The sequence below is a fragment of the Paralichthys olivaceus genome, chromosome 13 (assembly GCF_024713975.1).
Source record: "Paralichthys olivaceus isolate ysfri-2021 chromosome 13, ASM2471397v2, whole genome shotgun sequence".
Classification (NCBI taxonomy): domain Eukaryota; kingdom Metazoa; phylum Chordata; class Actinopteri; order Pleuronectiformes; family Paralichthyidae; genus Paralichthys; species Paralichthys olivaceus.
The window spans coordinates 12,007,747-12,017,740 of record NC_091105.1 but is presented as its reverse complement, the minus strand read 5'-3'; the positions used below and the strand labels follow the sequence as shown (position 1 = coordinate 12,017,740).

Here is a 9,994-nt window from a genome sequence, read left to right as displayed (position 1 = left end):
AGTTTGTGCACAGAGTCTTGAGAGAGGGCAAAGATTATTGTTCTGCTGGACCCCCAGTCATGGAGCCCGTCACATGACCAGACTCCACTGAGGCTTTGTCTCTTCCAGCTCCTGTGAGCGCTCCTGCTGAGCCTGCAGCGGACAAGGCCAAGACTAAAAAGATGAAAATGGCTCGGCTGAATCCTCCTCTACTCATGCTGGTGAGGACAACATCTCCTCTAATGTTTTCATTAATTGTTTAATTTTTCTTTTCTTTGTCACAGTTCTCTTGTTATATTGTTGTATTTATATTATATTTTTTTCCAATAATTCTCTTGTAATATTCTATAATTTTTTTTCCATTTTTTTCTAATAATTCAACTTAATATTTCTGTATATAGTTTTTAGTTAGTCATCAACAAAAAAATGATTGATTAATCAAAAGTTGATTAATTAGAAACTGATTTCAACACAATCATTTTTTTTCACATTTACAAACATCCAGAAATAAGAATCAGTCCAACTGATTTCATTCCATGTTTTCGTCCTGGTCATCCAGCCCTAACTCAAGGTCCAATAACTGTCTTCTTCCTGATCTCTCAATACATTGAGAAGTCTCCTGAAAACTTCCTGTAGAAAAACCACAACCGGAAAATTCTCATTCAAAATTTGACTTGAATAAAAGTTTTAGAATAATTAATAAAGTAGACTAACAAATACCTTTACAAGCTTGTAAAAAATTGAATTAGCTCATTGTGGATAATGGTTATATTAAAGGATTATAAGTAGTGATTCATCAAGGGAATGCATGCCATGGGAAAAATACTCCAAGGTAGGCTTTTACTCAGACATCTCAGCAGACAAATTGTACTGATGTGATTTAGCAAAGAAATACATCATGCTAATAGAGTTACACAGCTGCATCGAGCCTCAAACATCTCTGCTGCACCACTGACTGGCTGCCCGTCCACAGACCGGTATCAGAGAGCCTCATCTCCAGACTCAGCTCGGAGGGGTTTCGTCGAGGCAGAACAGAAAGCTAAAAAACAAACTACCATTTCTTGAGTTCACTGTGGACTGTTTACCATTTAGTCTATCGCAGCACTTTGCAAGGAGCCGCTGACAACACCCTTTTTCTTTGCACTTGACAGACATCAGGGGGGTTTTTTTCTGAGAGAGAAAATCAACTGCACCTCCATCTCTGGTGTGTTTGCACAGCTTCCAATCACTGTCAGCATTTGCTCACAGGAAGCAAAACATGAACAGCAATTCAAAATGCACGTGTGATAATGAGCAAAAGACTTAAATGACCCCTTTTATTTTCACTTGTTTTTAAACAGCTACTGTATAAATCATATCACAATAACGAAACAAAATGAACTTGATCACTAGCCCAGTCACAGGGAATAATATATTTCATAAAGCCTTATACAGTACTTTACCACATGCATGTTATGTTTCAACAGTGTTGTGCATATACACAGATACAGCAGCACAGGCCACAGGCACAACATTCAACACAGTTTCCAAACAGTATTTGATCTTTGTGCATGGCACAGTTCATCACTATCATATAGAGGTGCATCACACGGACAGTACTGACACTACACTCTGGCTGGAGCACAACGGACACTTCTTAAGACACCTGCTATGCTGATGAATAATGGTGATTTATGAAACAATGTGTGGCGATGATTAGTACGGCATCACGAGCATGCAGACACAATTACAGTAACAGTCTTAATCTTTCCATTGCTTTTTTTTTTTTTTTTTTTACAGAAGATTCACTTTGTAACACCGGACTACATAGAAGTATAGCTGAGAAAAAAAAGCTCTCCCTTGGCACTGTGACTGATACAGTAGCTTATGGAAAATGTCAGCTTATATCGGCAAAGTCATTTTTCACTATTGGTGCCCAGCACACAGCAAAACTACATTTTCTCCACAGGTAAGTTTACCATTGAGCTTCTCTGTTGCTGTATATACCGTAAGACAGAAAGACTGGATAAAGAGGTAATAGAGTAAATACAGTAATGACCATAGAAGAGAGTGGAAATTGAAGTTCCTCCCCCTTTTAGCAGCTACAGACTATTCCAGCCTTCCCTGTGCAGTGAGTGATTATTAAGAACATAACAGTTTCAAGCCTTCACATACAGTATATATCATTTCTCATTGTAGCACGGGGGGAAGGAGCTTGATTGTATTTACAGGCCTGCGCGCTGTCTATCGGTCGGAGCGCTTGTTGAGCGACCTGTGTGCCTCGGTGAACAGTCACTGCCTTTTTGATTTACAAAGAGAGTAGAGGAGGATGCCTGTGAACGGTGCCATGTGGAGCTACATTACCTGTTGGTTCCTGAGAGGTTATTTTGAATTTATGAAACCTTGTCTGTGTACAGTGCAGTGACATCACAAGGTTATAATGTCCGGTTTATTGCAGTCTCTGTGTGTAACAGTCTGAAATATTACAAGTGCATACTTCATGCACTTTAACCACATGGATCTCTATCTCTAACCAAAAGTATTGATCTTAGTATATGCCTGGTTTTACCTTTATGACTGAAAGTGTGATGTGATAATGACAGTACACAGTTCGAACCTTGCTGTGGTAATAAAGAACAAACTGATAGGTTACATGCTTGGATAGTGACAGCTGCTGTCATGGACTTATTAATCCCAGCCTCATGCAAATGCTGTACACCGTCACTCACGCTGCAGTAGAAAACCTGGGGCCATGGCTCTGGATGTCCTACTGCCTCTCTTTCTCAACAGTAACTGGGTCAAGATTAACACGACTCAGGCCCCGTTACCGCTCATCTGCAACATCTCCAACTGGCACTTAATTAAGTCTCTGCATGGCTGTCTCACAGCTGTTGCATCCAGAGGCCGAGTCCGGTTCAATCAGGCGTGGTGAGGAGGAGGCCAGTCTTAAATCCTGCTTGTTACGACAGATTGTAATCTTCCTGTGCATTTCCGATGTGTTGGTGAAGGCTTTCGCCTCCCCTGACCGACTCTATAACTCCAAGGAGCTACGTGGCATGTCAGCAGCAGCACAGAGGAGTTATACATATATATACATATGTTTTGTTTTTCTTTTGTCGTAGAATCATTGGCTTCCTCTTCCGTCAGAGTCTCTTGCTTGGAGCGATATTTGTACTTTTTTTTGCATGAAAATCTTCCTGTTATGTGTGTGAAGGAAACATCACACCGAGGATCCAGCTGCACCGTCCAGCTTCCTCCTCAAGTGAAGTACTTGCAGTTTGTGGAGTCAATAACACAGTATGGTGTGCACTTGAGGTGACCATATGACCTGAAAACAAGAGGAGAGACGCCCTGTGGTCACTTTTACATCTCAACAAAACATTTGGCCTTTTTAATGTAGCAAGTAGTTGTACACTGTGCTCACCCTGGAAGATATGAATTACATGTTTGGTATCCAAAGTCTTTTCCATCACACTCCTCTGCCCCCTCATAGCGATACCCGTCTCCACAGTAGGCGTGTTTACATTCTATGGTAAGGGGAGACGACAGAGGTGGAGGGGTCATTTTATATGTGCACAGCAAAATACAACCAAGAATATATCATAGGCCGACTAGCATGGACGCATGACTTACTGACGCAGCCGTCAGTGACGACTCGATTGCTGTCATCACACTCCTCCCCGCTGGAAATCTGCACTACCCCGTCTCCACAGTAACCTTCATCATCAGGTGCGTTTTCCATGGACTGGAACGGTGTCAGCTGGAATGGAAAAGTCTTTTACAGAGGTTAAAAACCTGCTTAGTCATCAGAAAGCTGTACAAACAAACCAACAAAAAAGAAAGCTAAGCTCAGCCGGATGCTGTGATACCTGGATTGGCAGCCAGCCATCAATGTCTTTGAAATAGAGAGATCTCTGGTCTTTGCGGAATGCGAGAGCATTATCGATGTGAAGGCGCTCCAGTTCTTCCTCGTTGCTGACAACGAATATCTGAATAAAACGCAAAGAGAAAAAATCACATTTAATTATAAGGTTGAGTCCCATTGGAGTCCAATCTTGAGATATTATATCCACCTACCCACTCTACAAACTCTTAATGTAAATAATTGACTCAAAAGTCATTAAAATCCAATAACCCAATGGTCTCTAAAGATGTATGTGAAAATAATATCTAGTAGCAGAATATCTGATAATTCACTGTTAAGATTTGAATAAAACAAATTTTTTTTCAGCAATGTGTCAAATGATGTACATTCAGACCCTAAAATTGGAATACAGACATGACAAAATACTGCACATAACTTTTTCCATTTAAGACCATTACTTCTCACCGCTGGTACTTTGAGATAGTTTCCTTTGGAAGAAGAATCATCAAAGGTAGAACTGCTGAGGGAGCCGCAGCTACACTTCCCAGGAGGCCCGGGGAGACCACGTGCACCCTTTGTTCCAACCATGTAAACACCTAAACATATGAGAGAACCAACATCATTGAAAACAAAGTCTCCAAAAAACAGACTACATGTTTTCTGCCAAGTGCCAGACTGCTGCAGGCTCAGTAAGTCCTGAGAGTACAGGGATACAGAGGCTGGTGTAAACAACACAAGTCATAAAGCAGTGTGTGAAACTATCTTTGATTCATCTATCAAGAGGCAAACACAATCGACTTAATTCATGCAGAAACCTGATGAAGATAACAAATGTCACTTTAATTATGTGGTGACATTGCATTTGTAGAACTGTGGGGCGGATCGCCATCTGTGAATCCATTTTAGCCACATGATGTCATGACGGGAGCGTCTGGTTTCACCTCAGGAGATAATGTTTCTCTGGTGCTAAATAAGACTACCGGTGTTACCTCGCACACTGGTCTAGAGTCTGCTTCCTTTTGCTAATACTGGTTGTGGAGGTGAAGGGGCTGGGAGAGCACCTTCACCTGCACCACAGAGGATCAGTCAACGCAGGTGAGAGCTGTTAGCTGATTGACCCTCAGGCTTGAAAAGGCAGCAGCGGAGCTGCCTCAGACCTGGGGGGGAAAGGGAGTGCTGAGAAACACTGGACAGAGACACGAGCAGGAGTTTATGTTGGTGGTTTATGTGTGCTGGGTGTTTTAAGTTAAAGGTGAAGGTGCTCTCCCAGCCCCTTCACCTCCACACTGGTGTTTTTGTCTTCCACAGCTCTTAACAAACTCCCAGAGAACTGAGAACGTGCAGAGCCACACACAAACCAACCCCCTCAAGTAAGAACTCACCTGTGGCAGGTGAACCAGGAGGGCCGGGGTGGCCTTGAGGTCCCTGTGGGCCACTTGGTCCCATAGGACCAACGCTGCCTGGGTCTCCTTTCCCTCCCTGAAACACAATCAAAACAAGCACGTCAGATTTGAAATGTTTCCTTACAGAATATTTTGGAGAGCAAAATGTAAAATGCACTCCCAAAGCGTTGGATATTTGCTCAGTGTCTCCCTCAGTAGCTCTGTGATCTTTCACGTTTGCCTGAATTCTTGCTTTCCCACTCAGAACGTAAATACTTCACAACTGCATAAACTGTATTCCTTCATTAAAAGCTTAATGTCACATGACCACAAACACTTCACCTGCTTGCCTCTTTTCCCTGGTCGACCAGTGGGTCCTCTGTTTCCTGAGATTCCAGGTTCTCCCTTTGGACCCATTTCACCCTGTGTGACAAATTACATCTCAGCTCAACAACCAGTTTGGTCAAATGTATGAATTTGTAATTGTAGGTAAAAGAAAAAGAACTTTTCTAAAAAAGTGTTGCTCACTTTCTGTCCAAGCATTCCTGGGAAACCCATTGCACCCTGTGGATATAGAGCAGTAAATGATAATAGCATAGTAGATTTTGTGTACACATATTCAGTATATAGATGGACTCTGCTTTAACATTAGAAGCAACACTACTGATACACTCTACCCACCTTGTCGCCTTTCATTCCACCCTCACCACGATCACCTCGAGAGCCCTGATGGAGCAGAATACAGTGTTATGAAATATTAAAGATTAAATTAAAAAGGAAATATGTTCCATAAAATACAGTGTGAATGGTATTTAATAACATGGTCACACACCTTCTCTCCTTTATACCCTGGTAAACCCTAGAGGAAAGATCAAACATACATATAAGATATAACATATAAGATATCCAGTGTGAAAGAAATCATCATCATCATGTGTGTCTTCATTTTAGGTTGTATGTAAATCATACCCTTGGCCCAATTGGTCCTCTGGCTCCAGGCAATCCCATCAGCCCAGAGTCACCTTTCTCACCCTGTCAGAGGAAAACACAAGAAATAAGACAAATGTGGATTGGCATCATTTATCAAGGACTCATGTCTCAAAATATTACCCCACCCCAAAGCAGACGTGATGAGTGAAGACTACCAAACATCTCTAAGGATGTTATACAGAGTATTGTGCGTACAATATTTAAATGGTCTATATTTAGTCTTATCGCCCATTCAAAGGGATTTACGGTGTAGTAAGGAATTTGTTGTATTGGGTTTGTTTGGGTTCAGTATCTCGTTCAAGGACATTTCAAAATGCAGGTGCAGGGGATCGAACCAACATCCTTCTGTTTAGTGGATGTATTGTCACTTACTGGTCTGAAGTAATTGACTGACCTGGTCATATATGACTCGTATATAGGTCATATACTATGTCATCTATGTGAGGAGGTCTGACTTACTCACTTTGGGCCCACTTGGTCCTGGCCATCCAGCTGGTCCCTGCTTCCCAGGGAGTCCTTGAGGACCTGTCCGACCCTAACACAAGACATCACTTAAACATCTGATCTGACACAGACATTCCTTATAAAAGGCGGATAAAGCAACTGCTGCTATAGCTGAACGAGTTGTTAATGAAATCAGAGTCACATACACCTGTCTGCTTCAGAGGTAAAAAGAAATCTAAGTGCGACATTCACCGTGTAAACTGACAGCCTGCTTGCTATAGTATTTATCGGACAGTGCTGTACATGTAGGGGAAAATGACTTAACAAGCCCTGTCACATTGCTCTCTTTAATTAAATGATGGGCTGTATATAGAACAGGAGTCAGGAGAACAGGAGAATAAAATGATTTATGACCTGGCTGAAGCACTAAGCTAAATTGCACCGCAGTGCTGCAAAGCCACTCTGTCAGGCCACCAGACAGTGAAGCTCTCCCACTGGGCCACTTTTACTGCCCAACCACAGCGACTGATCATCGAGCAGGTCGCCTCTCCCCCGCCTGCGGTGATCAAACTCTGTTTCAATAAAGCTGCGTGGGCTCATCCTCTCATTTAGACAGAGAGGCAGGGCCGTCTGACAGTGGGGGGCGTGATGCTTGAAGTCTTTGAGGGGTCGATAGGGAGGCGATGTGTTCCCCCTCTGTGAGAGAAGGCCGACAGTATGTCAACTCCCTCTGCTCTCAAAACAGCCCATCTCAGCAGCTCTGAGTCCCTCCATCCTGTCAACGTGTCTGTTCTGTCTCCTGTCAGAGTTGTACTTGCGACCAGGCTCATGCAGCGCTCCGATTTACTGTGAGCTGGCGAGCAGGCAGACGCACTCTATCTCATTTTTCAGTAAATCCACTTAGTGGAGAATATGGAGTGATTAATGGAGACTCTCACCTTTTGCCCAGGTCTTCCAATTTCTCCCTGACAACAGGATGCAGAGGAGGGGACAAGGACAGCGGCCATTTAATACATTTTCAGACATGCACAGCAACTCAATTTAAGCTCAGAAAAATAATGAGTAGCTTGTAAAATATTTACAACATGCAACTGGAGCATTGGGAAGTAAACCTGCTTACCATTTCTCCCTTAGGTCCTTCTATCCCAGGTAATCCAGGGGGACCCTAATGAGCATGAATAAAATAAATACACAGCATTTGCTCATAAATCCCAGAGATAGCCATCTACATTAGTTTTATTGTCCACAATATCCCACCACAAAGTCATGTCTGCTTCTGGAAGCCCAGAGCTGCAGTTTCAATTAACTTAAGGCTGAGTGGCCACTATTGATTTAAAAAGTGCCTTGTGGGTCTCTCTTGATATACTGAAATGCTGGAGCAGCCTGAGAGCGGCGAACACAGCAAAAGCTTTACCAATGATTGGGTAAATCTGCTCTTCACTAATGAAACGCTGGGCTAACAGCGGAGGAAGTCTGGTGCACGAGAACCTATCGAACCAAAATGTCTGTATCTCTCATCACTAGAGTACACAAACACACGGACACATGCTTGTGTTGGTAATCCCTGGAATTTACGCGACACAGTATGCCTTTCCAGGCAGACGGCACTTCGGACAGTTTCTGAGAATGATGTGTGGCGCACTGGCAGGCAGTGGAAAAAGGCTATTTGTGTCTCAGCTAAATGTAGAGCGTTAATGGGCTGCTGTGTTTCCTGGGCCAGAGAAATCCCCCCATTCCCTGCAGGAACTCTCAAGTTGGAGAGGAGTTGAGGGATAATACGTTGCTGCAGTGCTAAATCCTGACACCCTAAATCTAGTGTAGGTGAAATCCTTGGTGTGTGTGTGAGGTGTATTGGAATTGTCTAATGATAATGTTTGACAACACATTATTAATTCTCAGATAACGATGATTGGGAAGAGTCTGGGTCCTACCTGAGGCCCAGAAGGACCAGCAGGCCCGGGGAGACCTTGGACGCAGGCAGAACCTTTGTCCTTGTTGTTCGGGTCAGTGTTAGCACCATTGTTTGAAATGCCTTCATTCTGTGAAAATATAAATAAGTCAGTAGAATAACTCTTGGACATTTGGAGGTTTACTTAAAGAATTGAATATTTGAATTTCATCACATCCTCATCTTAATTATCAATCCATTCACTTCCTGCAAACATCTTCCACCTTCTGAGCTTTCTGTTCTAAGGACTATGCAAGTGGCCCAATCTGGATTTCACCCAAGGACATATGAACAGTCAGATATTCCAAGTCACATGACTTTTTGACTCACATGAGCGTGTCGGCGCCAATGTGAAGGGGGTGGAGGGAAGAGTGGGGGTGGCGGTGGACTCAGTAAACAGCATGGGCTGAATCTCTTCTGCTGCTCCTGGGACCTGAGAGCTGTGCAAGGTGTGCATGCAGTCAGACGCACAGGCACTGACGCCACACGTGAAACGGTACAACTGACCGGGACTCCTGACCTCTTCACTCGAATGCATGGACGTGCACGGACGACTACAGTGCATGAACACACATCCCACACATGCAGGAGTAAAACCAGGACACATTTTGGAGGTTAGGACATGCAGGGACAGCAGAAGTGACAGGCAAACAGGTGCAAACTATCATGACACCCCGTCAGCGGAGTTCCTAAAGCTGGATATGAAGTGCCTGTGCCTCTCACTGGAGGACCGGAGCTGGTCTTGCTATTTATAGAGGCATTTCCAGTCGAGCTCATGCATGACAAGAAAATAAAAACAAGTGTATTCAACAAACATAAAGAGCTCAAAATGAATCCCAGAGATAAGACATTTAGTTTTCATGCCTTCATAGCTACACTACCTGATCACATGTGCATGCATAATACTGTATGTACAGTACACAAACACAAGCACACAATCAAAGCCTCAACATAACAACTCTCTTACCTGCTGGGAATGAAATAAAGCTGTCCAGAAAGGAGGACTGAGCCAGGCCACAACAGAACCACAGTGGCAGATACAATCCCAGTGTTAGGAGAGTCATGCTGCTCTAGGTAGTTGCCAGACTTTATTTCTGAGCCACAGCAGCCCTCACACGCTGCCTTCCGCTCTCCCTCTCTCCTCACTGTCCTCTCCCCTCTGCTCCCCTCCCTCCGCTCTCTCCTTTACGCCCTCAGAAGAAGGTACGCTGACCAATGCCCATTAAATCCTTCCTCCATCAGTGTGCGCTAAAATTACAAGAGACGACCTGCCAGCTGCTTCGTGTGCCAATATTTGAGCTCTACAACTGCAGGGGGTGGCTTTTGTTGTTTGCACTCCTCTCCACAGGGGAGACTCATCACAGAATAAACCACAATGGGCTTTTCTGCAAGAGATTAAAAAAGAGG

The 9,994-nt window shown here is 43.6% G+C and overlaps 1 protein-coding gene across 3 annotated transcripts; it reads right to left on the bottom strand.

The window, feature by feature from the left end:
- Positions 1 to 3,071: 3,071 nt before the first annotated feature.
- On the bottom strand, positions 3,072 to 9,769 carry colq (collagen-like tail subunit (single strand of homotrimer) of asymmetric acetylcholinesterase). Of its 3 annotated transcripts, none has more exons than XM_020092568.2 (17): positions 9,555 to 9,769; positions 8,918 to 9,141; positions 8,571 to 8,678; positions 7,760 to 7,804; positions 7,578 to 7,604; positions 6,659 to 6,730; positions 6,175 to 6,237; positions 6,038 to 6,064; positions 5,887 to 5,931; positions 5,734 to 5,769; positions 5,548 to 5,628; positions 5,206 to 5,302; positions 4,289 to 4,419; positions 3,828 to 3,947; positions 3,592 to 3,718; positions 3,383 to 3,485; positions 3,072 to 3,286 (listed from the first exon to the last, which is right to left on the bottom strand). In XM_020092568.2, the coding sequence occupies exons 1-17, from the start codon at positions 9,649 to 9,651 to the stop codon at positions 3,217 to 3,219; spliced, it is 1,473 nt and encodes a 490-aa protein (XP_019948127.2). In that variant the 5' UTR covers positions 9,652 to 9,769; the 3' UTR covers positions 3,072 to 3,216. The 3 variants fall into 3 exon arrangements, with proteins under 3 accessions (XP_019948127.2, XP_019948126.2, XP_019948129.2); XM_020092567.2 differs by having other exon boundaries at positions 3,592 to 3,733; positions 9,555 to 9,768; XM_020092570.2 differs by having other exon boundaries at positions 3,592 to 3,733; positions 8,918 to 9,027; positions 9,555 to 9,767.
- Positions 9,770 to 9,994: the final 225 nt, after the last annotated feature.